The 13,436-nt window shown below is 39.0% G+C and overlaps 1 protein-coding gene across 1 annotated transcript in view; it reads left to right on the top strand.

Moving 5' to 3' along the window:
- The window catches only part of LOC109965872 (uncharacterized), an 18,361-nt gene extending 5,779 nt beyond the window's left edge, over positions 1 to 12,582 (top strand). The window contains exon 5 of the mRNA XM_020610234.1: positions 12,523 to 12,582. Within this exon, the coding sequence (XP_020465890.1) occupies positions 12,523 to 12,582 (60 nt within the window). The remainder of the gene's footprint in view (positions 1 to 12,522) is intronic.
- Positions 12,583 to 13,436: the final 854 nt, after the last annotated feature.

The raw sequence follows: 13,436 nt of genomic DNA, 5'->3' as shown, positions 1-13,436 counted from the left end.
GTGCCTTGTTGTTGTTGTGTGTTGTAAATTGTTGTTGTTTTCCCAGCTTTCCCTTGGCTAGTAATTAGAGTTGTGTGATGTGGGGGTTTAAAAAGGGTGGGGGAGGGAAGGGAGGTGGGTTGAGATGCGATGATGAGGATGAGGCAGGGGCTGTCTTTCCCTCAAGTCCCCCACCCCCCGTCCCACCCGACTCCTCACCGCCCATTCCTGGCGTACGTCTCAAGCCAAGGCCAAATTAAAAGCCTTTGTAACTTACATTCACATTCAATTAAAAGCTCTCCTCTGCGGCCGCAGAGGAACAGCTGCAGAGACTCCACGCTGTCTGTTCTCCTCCGTTGTTGTGGAGAAGGTCGCAGCTCGTCTCCCGTCTGAGGTTTACGCCCCCTTGACACGCACACAGATTAGAACCTGAGAGAAAACTGCTAGGATAGCACAAGCCAAATTGACATCCAAAATGTTTACATGATAGGCGGTGTCCCTTTTTCATCATTCCCTTGTTGCTCTGGCATAATAAGGTGCAATTACAGAAAAGATAGCACAATGTGGACAACAAGCCAGCTAGAAAGGGAAGTAAGTAATAGCTTGTAAACAGATACTCTCGCATATTCTTTGATTGAAAAAGATGTGTAGCTCAAAGAACTGAATGAGACCATCTGCAATTATGTGTTATTTTCTGATTTGAATGCTGGTCAGACTTTTCACATAAGATGCTCTGATAAGACATCTCACTATTATCATTACCTCTGCTGGAACAGTTTGCATGCTGCAGTGTCAGATGGAGAGTTTTTGTTGTAGTATTTCACTGCTTTCTCTTTTTTGTGTGTTGTCAGGGTGAACACAAAGCAAAACTGGCAATGGAATCACTCTCTCTCTTTTTTTATTCAGTGGAAATTTAGTTGGTGGTCTAAGAGTGTGATGTATACAGTATTTTAAGATTGGATTTGTAGGTGGGAAGTTTGCTCCTTATATTACATCTCAGTTCAACATCTTAAATATCCTGAAACATTCATCAGTTGTATACAGCCGTGGGGTACATTTACTCAAGTACTGTACATAAATACAGTTTGTAGGTACTTGTACTTTGCTTGATTATTTCCATTTTCTGTTACATTAAAGGTGTAGTTGGTGTTCCTGGAAAAACCAGTAAGAGGAAGCTTGATTTTGAAAGTAGCCAACTGAAGAAATCCCACCCTTTCATTCTGGCGTCTCCCTAAAGCCACTCCTCCAAAACACAACGCGCACAGCAACGTGCACTGCCTGTTTACAGATTTTCCCCCGAAACACAACATCTGATAATTACCTTTCCAGTATAAACACAGCCACCACGGCGTCACTTTTCAACCCCTCTCGTTCTCTGAATTGTCAACATCGTTCAAACACCACACCAATGTTAATTTTGGTTTTACTTCTTCCAGCATTCCAACTTCTTTTAGTCGTAACTTTCTTGAATATGGTCTCTGTTTGCAACCGAAAGCTGCTGCGGGCGCCTGCTTTGCCATAGTTCGCTAGCTTTAGCTATAAGAATGGAGTGGTAACATGTCTGCCTGCCTGGCCTTGTGGGAGACTCTTTGCTTGCACAATGAGTGCATGGGCAGGTGCATGCAAATAGGAAGTTGGGTTGACAGGAATGTAGAATGGTTTTGCTCGGGCCGAGTAAAACTACAGGTCAGGCTTTATTCAATCGTGCCCCTGCCAGTGATGATGGATTTTTTTCTTTATGTCGTCAATGCATTTAATGTATTCACTGACAGATGACAAGAAAATTTCAAGAAATGTAACAAAAAGAGCTTCTGAAATGAATGGTCAACACTACCTTTAAGATTTTAAAAACAGGGCTTTTACTTTTAATAGAGTATTTTTACATTTGGTATTAGTACTTTAATTTAAATACATACCACTGCAATGTGTTCACACTTGTAGCAGTAGTTCAGGTAATTGTAATTGGTAGTTATGAATTAAAATCTTAAGCCTTTTGCATGCATCCCATGAGGTTTATTGTCAGGTGGCCGTGTCTGCCTCCCCGAGAAGCGAGGAAATATAATAATGTGGTCAGGGATGGTTTCCGCGAGTTGCCAGCTGGCTGTGAGGGCCATGGCCAAAGCATCGCATCTGATCCAGCCTAAATTTAAACCTGTGGACAGACAAGTCTAGCCAGCGGCCAGCCTCACTGCAGCCACTGATGATCCATAGTGTGGAGAGAGAAAGAGAGAGAGAACCAGCCCTGGGCTTTTTAAATCTGTCCTCCTGCTCCGCTCACTCCCTCCACTCCTCTTCTCTTCCCTCATCTGTTTTCTCCCTCACTTCTCCTTTAAACTCATGCTTTGAAATTATACTTTATAATTTTTGCACCCAAACTTCTAGATTCTCCCGAAGTGGGTGAAAAACTCCATATATTAGAGGACTTAGAGGAATGTCGAGGAGAAATTTCGTGCGCCATCAGGTTTCACTTGTTATTCAGTCATTTCAAGACTGACACCTAACTTCAGAAAGTTGTCATCTGTAACTAATTATCCACAGTATTCTCCAACAAATACGCAAGGCTTTTTTCATCTGCAGATGGATCTAGCAAAACAGTCACTCAGTTTGTAAAAGGGTTGCTTTTATTTGCAGTTACAAGCACCTGAGAGGATAGAAAAATCCTCAGGCACACTGGAAGTGATGTTTTATAGTTTCAGCCAGAGCCCAGTAGGTTTGTTTGGATAGTTCTAAATAACATTCAGCAGTGATTGTCACTATACCTGAAGAAAGAACAGACCAGAGAAAATCCAAGGAACAGACATGATTAACTATAATGAAAAAGCAACATGAAGCATGTGTGGGTTTTACAATATATCCTTCCTCATTAGTGAATCGTTGGCAGCATGGTCCTGCATTTTGAGCAAATTGATAGTTATCTGACAGACACATTGTACTCAACATATTTGTTTGGGGTTATGATGCTAGTGGGCAATTGTTTTGGAAAATGTAGCCTCACTCTCTCTGATGCACTTGCACCGCCTTCCCTTATCTCTTCTCTGAATGCTTTGGCTCCTCATTTCACACAGTCCCAACAGAAGACTGGAGAAGTTCAGAAACATACACAGATGTTCACAGAAACAGTTCTGCTATTACACAGTAAAAAGTCCAGTGTTGATTTGACTCTCACAGAGTTTATATAGCTCCACACTTTCCAGAGTTAAATTAACACTTTTGAAATAGTTAAATATTTAACACTTTTTCAGAGTTACCTTTTTTTAACTCATAAAAGTGTTAAGGAAACACCAAGAGGGATTCAAATTAAATACGGCAGATTTACATTTGGGAGTGCTAGTGTCACTCTGTTCAGAAACATACACAGATGTTCACAGAAACAGTTCAGTTCTGTTCAGTGTTAACCTATGTACTTTAAAATGTGCGCTCCCCCCCCCCGACAACTTGTGAACGAAACAACTTGTGTACATGAAAATAAAATGTAACGTGTACTCAATTACAAGATTTTGTAAACGTTCCCATCCCTAGTCTGAAAATATGCCGCAGCATATTCACGTTTCAAAAATATTCACGTTTAATAAACCCTAACAGGGTAGTAACGACAGCAATTACTTAAATGTAGAGGGCAACATACGAGGAGCCTGTCTGGGCATGTTCACGGTTGCTGCTGCTCACAATGGCTAAGACACAGAAATGAGTAATTAATGTTAGCAACTACATTTCTCAAACGTACTATTTGCGCACAAACCATACACACAGTACATGTAATAATTTAGTTTATCACGTCAACAGCAACAACAATGCGTTACAGCTCCTTCCTTTACTTAACGTTAGTTATAAACTGCGTCACTAGCTAGCTACCATGCTGCTAGCTAAAATGCTAATCACTTGGACAAATTACATAAACGTCTAAACTTAGCATCGATATGCTTTGAAAGATGTTATCCGTGTAGGTTAAATACAAGCTACACATTATTGTTGAAATCACAGGATCAACTAAAATGTTTCTGTAAGTAAGATATATATTTTTTACTTAACATTCCACAGTTGATGCGAGACGATAATGGCGATGACTTTTCACCCGAAGGACTGGGGGCAGTGGGTGGATCATCACTAAATCTCTTAGGAGTTGAACTAACTCAACTGTAATCAACACTGTCAAATAACCCCAACACTGAACAACACTTTACTCCCAAAGTGTAAAAATTACAATTTAGGAGTGAAGATTAACTCTGAAAACTTTAACACCCAAATTTTAACTCTCCAATTTTTGCTGTGTATACACATAACACTCTGTAACCCAACTCACCTATCAGAGAGACAACTAAATGTGATCTGCATTTAATTTGTACAGTAAAACTATTAGACAAAATTTTAACATACCTACAGAATTTCTAATGTCTGTTAATAAAGCATCAGACAGTGTCAAATTTGTAGAATAAAAAAAAAACATTCCCAAGATTTTCTTTCTAAGGCCACTTGTAGCTTCTGCAGCTACTGGCTGGTGGTAGATGATATAGTATGATTTTGTGTAACAGTGGTCATGGCTGGGGTGAGCAGTGAGTTATAGTATCTTCGAAAACCGTTTCAAGCCAGAGGAAGCCCTCACTCAGTCCAGCGACACAGTTCTTTGGCAGAGATCACTGAGGTCAGGTCAGTCAGACTGAACTCATCCAGCCAGCATAGCCTGGATTTCTTTTTGGCACTGAGTTGGATTTTGTCTGGATCTCATAAAACCTGGCTGGCTCTGTTGTGCCAGAACCTTGAGTTGCCTCGTGTGCAAAATTGAGATTCTGGCAATCTGCCTGACAGTTTTATCATCACTGTTCAACATGTTCAGAAAACCAATAGGACAGACTGGGGGAGTTGCACATCCACTCCACAGCCTGTGCTCCAAACCCTCTCTCCAGTTGGTGTGAATGAAAATGTCTCAAGCTGAATGAATGTCTGAATTAAACCACTCAGAAACCATCGTTTTATCATTTGGCTCCGTTAGTGAACTGAACAATATTGGAGAGATAATTTTGGATTTTCAACACCTTTACACTCACAGAAACACTCAAACTTTATGAACACAAAGAGAAAATAAAACGTGCACTGGTCCATAAAGAGTGGACTTCTTGGATAAGTGCAGATTCGGTGAAAATTTTGTTAATCCGAGGGTAATTGAATATTTATGTGTCACACAAACCGGCCCTAGAGGAACAATCAGAAGGCTCTGCTGTAGGAATCACATAGCAGCTTTCTGACAGCACACCAGCCACACACAAGCTGCTCATTTGCACTTGCTTCACACTTCTGATTGCACAAGTGGTGTGACTTGTAGCGTGCATGATGAATTTATGTGTTAGGTTTTTTTCAGCCAGTGTATCCTCTCCAAAATCACTGGCATGCTTCCTGCCAGGAGGAGGGAGTGCTACTGACTCCCACAGAGCAGAATCCAGAGGCTAAGCCTGGGCCCACACTAGAGGATTTTATAGTCTCAACTGATTTTAAAAATGTGAAAGGCCACAGATATAACGACAGCTTCAATCGATTTTTATTTTTATATTTTAATCTTAAAAGCACATACACTAGATGATTCAGTCAAGAGGCAGGACTACGACCTTGCCCTTTTTACTGAACAATTTCAGAGACACCGATTCCTGGGAGCAGGGATCTCACAGAAACTCACATGATCAAAAGAACAAAACAAACATGGAGGCGGACATTTGTCATCAAGCAGTAGCGCTTGTGTGTGCTATGTTTTGCTCAGAGAAAAAGAAGAGGAAAAAAAATTTGGATGAAGTCTTGACTGAGAAGACAAAATCAACATGGCTTACACATTTTGCAGCGCAAGCTGGAGCTGAGTTGGAAAGAAAGAAATGAGGAGACTGGTGCAAGCTAATGCTACAAGCATTTGTGGCTCTTCCCAGCCAGCTCACTGTCATTGGCTGTTGCAGGTGTCAGTTCAGGATTGAATCACTGTTGCCCTCACACTTCGGGATTCCAAGTCATAAATATCAAACATGCTTGATACTTATATTTCAAGACTGGGGTTCCTGTTGGAGGCATAATGATTAAGTCATTCAACACCTCACACTACAGGATCATTTGGCCTGAGAATCACTTCTGAGCAGCCTCATGCCAAGGAACACCACCACGACTGTCAGGAAGAGCAAATCGGGCCCAAAATCAGGCTAATTATCCTGTAGTGTGGGGCCAGCTTAAGAGGACAGAGTGAAGTACATGCTTTGTAATGTACTGTGTGGCCCCACTTGGGTCAGAGAGCAAAAAAGTGGCCATATTACTGACAATTCCTGATACTTAGCCTCTGGCTCTCATGCACTAATCTCCATACCGGGAATGGTGCACATATATTTTAACAAGCATGTAGCTGTGTAGCAATCAGGAAAGAAGTGGAATTAGTATTTGCTTTTGAACACCTGTCAATTCTTCTTTGCAAAACAATTCATTGATTGGAAATATACTTTATAATAAGAGATTTAATCAAACAACTATCCCTGATTCTCCAGAACGTAAATGTGAGGTGATAGACAGCTGATCACTAATCAGAATTGAACATACAAGGTCAGTTTCAACACAGAAAGATGTCTGAGCCTGTTCCATCTGCAAATGTTGGTATTAAGGATGGATATTTCTTAACCGTAACGATGACACCTTCTAAATTTATGATTTTTAGAGGCTTTTGATCACAATTTAACTTAATTGACCAGCAAAATTAGTTACAATTAAATTACAATGAAGAATTTCTAGTTTCATAATTGTATTTTATTCAATAACATCCATCTCATTCAGTCTTTTGCAAGTTACTATTGAGCAAAGGGGCCTTGAATCTGTTTTATCTTCATTTGCAGAAATATTTTTACTAGAGTCAATTACTAAAGCTACAAAGTTGGGAGTAAGCATTTAAGGAAGTTATTTTATTATTAATGATATATTAAACCACAAATAAAGTAAAATATTTTATATTAAATTTCCATTTAGCATTTGTAGGCAGTACATTAGTAGATATGAATGCAAAAACAATGTGATTAACCAGCCATTTCCATTATCACTCCATTATTTACTTGTAAATGAATCTCTATGAGTCAAGCTCCATCTTTCCTCCAGTATTTCTTGAGTGCAGAAAACAGAGGGTCACACCCTGAGACCCTCACTATGACCAATGATACTGAAATTCTTTGAGTGCTGCGTCAGGCATACATGGCAAAACTCTTCCTACTCGCACACCAGTTGGAGGTGGTCAAAACAAGGCGTCCATACCACAGATATTATTACAATCCTGATTGTGAATGTAATGTTTTGTTTTGGTATCCAGTTACACAGGTTACTGGATTACAAATTAACCTGCAATACCGATCAACCCACTTTATTATCTCAAATTAAGGGCTGCAAAAGTAACAAGAGGAGATATTTTTTATTTGGCAAACCGATGACAGGCACTGTTAAGTCTCTGTTTGCTGGAGATCAGACAATGATTAAACATTTCTTTCTTCTGCAACACACCTCGTTCTAGTCTTGCATTAAAGAACGGTTTGGTAAATAACATATCAAAGTGACATGCTGTTCACTGGGATGTGGAACGAAGGCGGACAGGCCGCTGCCCTCAGAGGCACTGTGCCATATCCTCACCTCAGCCCTGTCAATCTGGAACTGAAAACAAACACAAAGGCACAAAACTGAAGTAAAGAAACACATATTTGCAGGTTGCCTTTTTATTGATTTTTCATCAAGAGTTCATATCTTATTTTAAAGGAATGATAGCAGGGCATTGTACAGACTATTCCTTTGAACTGATGTACCCAAGAGGAGCAGCACGATGCCTTATATAATTTATTAGAAGCATAAAGCAGTTTGTTTGATGTTCAGAATAGCCTGCAGACCCACATTACATGTTTTTGCAAAACAACTAATTGGTGACTATTAGTGGAGTGTCTGCAGGATTGAATAGAGACTATGTTACTATAGCTGGTAATTGATAGATTCATGATCATTACTGTTAATGATGGTCCATTTTGCAAAGCTTGGTTTGCACAACCCATCAGCGAACTGTGCTGTGAAAATGTGTGTGATTTAAATATAAGGCACAAATCATGTAAACATTTAAAACTATATCAGAGTTTAAGATCTTCCTAAAACATCTCTTGCAAGAAATACGCTCAAGGACAAAAACACCACATTTTAAAAAATAAGCTGGTGCATATACTGTATCAACTGGCTGTAAAGCAAACTCCCTCCAGCTTGGCAGATAAAAAGATCAACACCAGCTTTTAATTCACATTGCATCCTCGTCCAAACTGTCGGCTCTCCTTATTCATTATTAAGTATGATGATGTGCATTACTTCAGTAAACTTACAGCTGTACACCTCTATTTATTCCCGTTTTTGCTTCATACAGCCTAATCAGGGGGCAAATTGTTGCCTACAAAAATAATCAAATCATTTCTACTGAGCCAAAACAATCAGAGGATGGGAGCAGTTTTAGTGTGAAATCATAAAAAAATAAATAAAAAAAACTCATGAAACTCTGTTTGCAGAGTGGAGAGAAAGATCAATAACAGTCAAGACTGATTAGACAAAAGGACCTATCTTGTTTGGACTGCCTTACATCAGATCTTTGAAAGTACTCAGGCCTGTGTATCTATCGCCAGTGTTTGGACAAATAAAAAAGATTCTGGCTCACAGTTAGGAGTAAGTGAAATAGCTCTCTCTGTTTCTACAGAAAACAATGATTTTTTTTTTTCATTTAAAGCATCACACTCACAAGTGAAAATATGTTTTCTGGTATTTATTGAGCTTTTCTGGTGTTGAGAAGTAATATTTTGTCAATCTACCATGTACCAAGAAAAAGCATGTAGGTAAAACTGTAGGTATTTCACGTTCCCCTGTCCTCTGTACAACATCACTGTATAAAGATCAGTTCATGAGCGAAGAATATTCTCAGAGATTGAGGCTTTAAAGACGGCGGCAGACCATTCGAGAACTGCAGATGAGAGACTGGGGAGTGGAACCGGAGGAGAGATAGAAAGAGACAGTGAGACGTTAATATCTCTCATATGACACATACTGCATATCATCCAAGTAAAATAACAGCAATGCAAATATGTATAATTAGTGCCAGTGTTAGGCTACTTGATATTTTAACCATGTCACAGGGATTTTCAGTTTGAACCTGAGCATGTGGTACAAACCTGACACTGTCTTGTGAACAGATCAGCCTAATAATCTCAGTTATATATATATATATATATTTTCTAAGTATTCATTATTCTACATAGTGCATTAAGAGGTTGTGACCTAAACAAGCATACTTACTGAGCATGATTCCCAATTCATATAAAAAAAAAGGTCCCTGCACTTTTTTCTAATGTATGAAAACTATTTCTGAAAATCGCTCAGAGATTCCAGCCCATTTACTGTCCCGTCCTCATTAGCATTCCTTTGCTCTCCTTAAACTGTGGGTCATTAAAATACCTGACAGTTAGTCCTACAGCACATTGTGTTCTTTAACCGATTTTAAATAAATAAATAGCAGCAATTAAACGCTAACACCAGTTCCACTTCGGTCCCCGAGCTCCGAGCCATATTTCATGCTACATTCATCTATCTGGCTGCTGTGTGAACAGAAAATAGATAACATATTACCCTCAGCAGCCATGTTGTTCTCAGCACGCTGACCTCCACGTGCTCAGCTTTAGGTATTTACTGGATGATGAGATATTAAATGATATAACAGGAAGACAAAATCTGATACATTTACAAATGGCACAAACGTCGGCTTTTTTGAACATAAACAATATACTTTGATACAAATCTAATTATAGAAACAAGTGTGACAGGAAAATTTTCCCTTGAAGCCATTTCCTGTCTTTGCAGCAACATTCCTTGTGCTTATATATGATAAAAGTGTTGTTATTGGTGCCTTTGTTGTGGTGATAATCATGAAGAAGTAAGTGTAACACCTCTGTTTCAAATATATGACCTTGTTTTGCGAGGGGGGGGGACAATATAATAAAACCAGTGGTGATTTATGACACAATAACTTGAGCTGAAAAAAGGGGCTTATAATCATTGCCTATGGAGTTAGACAACTTATCAGAGCAGTCAGCAAGCATACCTTAGAATAACTTATTTCCACTTTTGCATACACCGGGATTTGCAAAAGATTTCATAAATCATGCCTACAGCCCTCTTCTGTTTTCCTCGATGACAACCAATTGGATTTAATTCCCCTCTTTTCTTCTTTATTAAAAGACCAGAGTGCAGGTCCAAACCTGACAGCAGACCAATCTCTCAAGCCTCCATATAACACCCTCCCCTGCCACTTCCTGTCCCTAAATTAGGATTAATTACGCAATGGGCCAATATGCTGAAATGGGAACTTACGCTCCTAGGAACAGAGCTCTACAGATGTTCTGTCTCAGTTAGTGGAACAATTTTTAGAAAGCACTCACATATACATATGCTGAGCACAGCAGGCATGGGACCGACTGTCTTGTTGTATTCTGTGGGCTTGATAATACCTGGCAGAAGGGTCTCAGGATATGATGACACTGATTAAAGCCACTTTTATTGTGTGTCAGGTGGGACTGAATTCTTTGTTATCTTTCTAATCATTCATTACACACAGTGAGCCAATGCACCACACCCCTCAGTCTGATGTGATGCATGTCTGTTCACTGGTGCCCAGATGAGCTTTTCCATTACGGTGTGCGCAGGTATAAATAATAGTATTTAGAATTTTTTATGGATCTTTTGTAAACAGCTACAAATATGTATATATTTACACTTGCTGTAAAGATGCACCATTTATCTGTCATGTAAGTAAACAACAGTGTCGGTAGAAGTACTCCTTCCACCACTGTTTGTATATTTAACCAGTTACAGCTACTGAAAATAAAAATGTAATTAAATTACAGTTACTAAACAAAATGTTGGTGATTAGAAAGGCATTGCATCAAAATATATTAATTTTGGTTAAAAGCCTATATATAACATTCATTCTGTTGTTCTGCATTTTGAACTTTGCTTTTGACTGTTTGACTTTGCACTGCCTCTTTTCCGCCTGTGACCAGCTGACAACGCCAAGGCAGCTGATCATATTTTCTGACAAGAAGTGCTGGAAATTCAACAGAATTTTCCTCCTGAAATCAGAAAAGAGTTTCTTGGTGCCCATTCAGTAGACTACATGCTTCAATAGCAACATATTATGTAATTGAGCTTATGTTGAAGAGCCTTTAATAAAAGTTTGCCAGTAATAAATGTAGGGTACCGTTGTGAGGTTTACTCTGCCTGGTTTAAATTCATGTTAGTATCTTTCAACCTTATTGCCCAGTTTAAAACAAATTTTTTAATAAAACTAATCAAAACATAAGTTAAGTTACATTACTTTGATTAAGTAACTTAAATAGTTACATCCCTTATTACATTTTTAACAGGGTAACTAGTAATCTATTACATTTCAAAAGTAACCGTCCCAACACTGGATATACTATATTGCACATAAAAGTAGTCAGTATGTGGAACGGTCCCGTTCAGAGTCCTACTATGTTACCATATTATTATATATTATTAATAGTTTCCCCCCCCTCACAGGTCACCCCATATGCTATTAAATCTATTAGGAGTTTTCCTTAAATTGTTAAGGGGGGATTACTACCCCAAAGTGCAATACATTTATTGCTTGAAATTATTGTTATTATTGCAGATACAGAGATAATTGTTTTATGTGCTGTGCATTACAGGTACAAAACAATTACAACGATCAGATATATGTAGTTGGGTAAAAAATCCAGTACTATCCTCTGAAATGTAGTGTAGTACAAGTACAAAGTAGCATAAAACTCCCGTAAAATACCTCAAAATTGTACTTAGCACTTAATTAAATGTCCACCACTGCTACCAGTCACTTCTGTCGTGGTATTTCTATGCTACAGTAGCTCCTCTGAGGTAAAAACATAACTTTACATAACAAACATAACTTTGCTTTGTACTTTTGGTTGTTTTAGGATAACTGTTGCAAATCTTGCAATACATTGCAAAGTAGGATTTGCTTCGTATTTTCATGAATTGCAGGCATTTCATTGGTGTTTCTTTTTATCTACACTGATCCAAGCATGAAATGACACTCTGCTATTCAACTACAAATCTGTGACTTTTGTCAACTTCCATTACTGTCACTCCAAATTCTTCCACTTACATTTGGCAAATAGCGGCACTGAAATATGCACACAAAACTAGGACTACAAGTACTGTATATACTGTGTTCTCTGTGCCCTCACAGCTGCTCACACTCTGTATATATCACCAACAACTAGTGGGTGCAGATTTTGCATTTGTGAATAGAGACTTCATTACAATATTAGCATCAATGGCCCTCCATAAATTAGAGGAAGACTTCGACCAGCGTGGACTAACTCAGCCACACAGCTTCCCGCTGTGAACATCACCAGAGGAGAGGGAGAGCAGAGGAAGGAGCAGCGCCTGGCGTGTTATGTGATGTAAGGACCTCATTGTTCAACATGCAGCTCAGTGTGTTGTGTTCTGCAGTCTGTGAAGCATTATGTCCTGGACCGTGTTCGATCGTCGCACCAAGGATGGAAGCAGTGATGGGCAGCTGGTGGCTGCGACGTGCTTCTCAGCTTTCACACATGCCAGAACTTGACACAATTTTAATACATTCAGTTCTGAAGGAAAACGGCTCCACACGCTCATGAACAATGCAGTTATCTAAAAATAACACCAAGCATTCTGTCTGAGAACTTCAGCAGTGCAAATGTTGGACAAAATGGAGTCCAGCACCTTATAGTGGGGCCAAACAGAGTACACCTGTGCTTTGGTGTGCAAGTGCACATTAGAAATGAAGAAATGATCCAAGAATTTAGGAACAAGAAGTGTACTGAACTGCATTTCTCATGTGCACTTCCCTGATAATGTGTTCAGCTTGTTCCATTTATAAGGTGCTGGATTCTTTTATGTCATTTGGTTTCTTTTTCCTTGGCATTCATCTTTTGATAATTGCTTTTTGTCTTGTTCAAATAATTTAAATTCCAAGAACCTGGTTGCAAATTAATTTTTATAAAATAGCCTTGAGAGTAAAACCTCAGCTTTGTTACTCGGTGGATTATACTGGACAATTTGTATCAGCAGTGGTACTACCACAGTCAGCTACTTGAGTATACTATAAAGCTCAGACATTAAATTAAAGAATTGTTTCAGGTTTTTTATTTAATTATACTGGCTTTTGTCATAGACATAACATTGTCTTTCAAGTGGAGAACCAGCTACTTTCTAGCTTCTAACATCAATATCTTAAGAGATGCATGGTAGACACTGACAATCAGTGCAGAATGCTAAGTGCCCTGCAGATTTCCACGTTACTAGCCTGCTGTTTGCCTTGACATTTTTCTTCCAGATTTCTCAAAATTCTACTTCTGGCTACTACTCCACTGTATATATATTTT

Source organism: Monopterus albus, unplaced genomic scaffold, assembly GCF_001952655.1.
Source record: "Monopterus albus unplaced genomic scaffold, M_albus_1.0 scaffold105.1, whole genome shotgun sequence".
Taxonomy (NCBI): Eukaryota; Metazoa; Chordata; class Actinopteri; order Synbranchiformes; family Synbranchidae; genus Monopterus; species Monopterus albus.
Note: the sequence above shows the minus strand (reverse complement) of the source record. Positions and strands in the feature narration are given on the sequence as shown.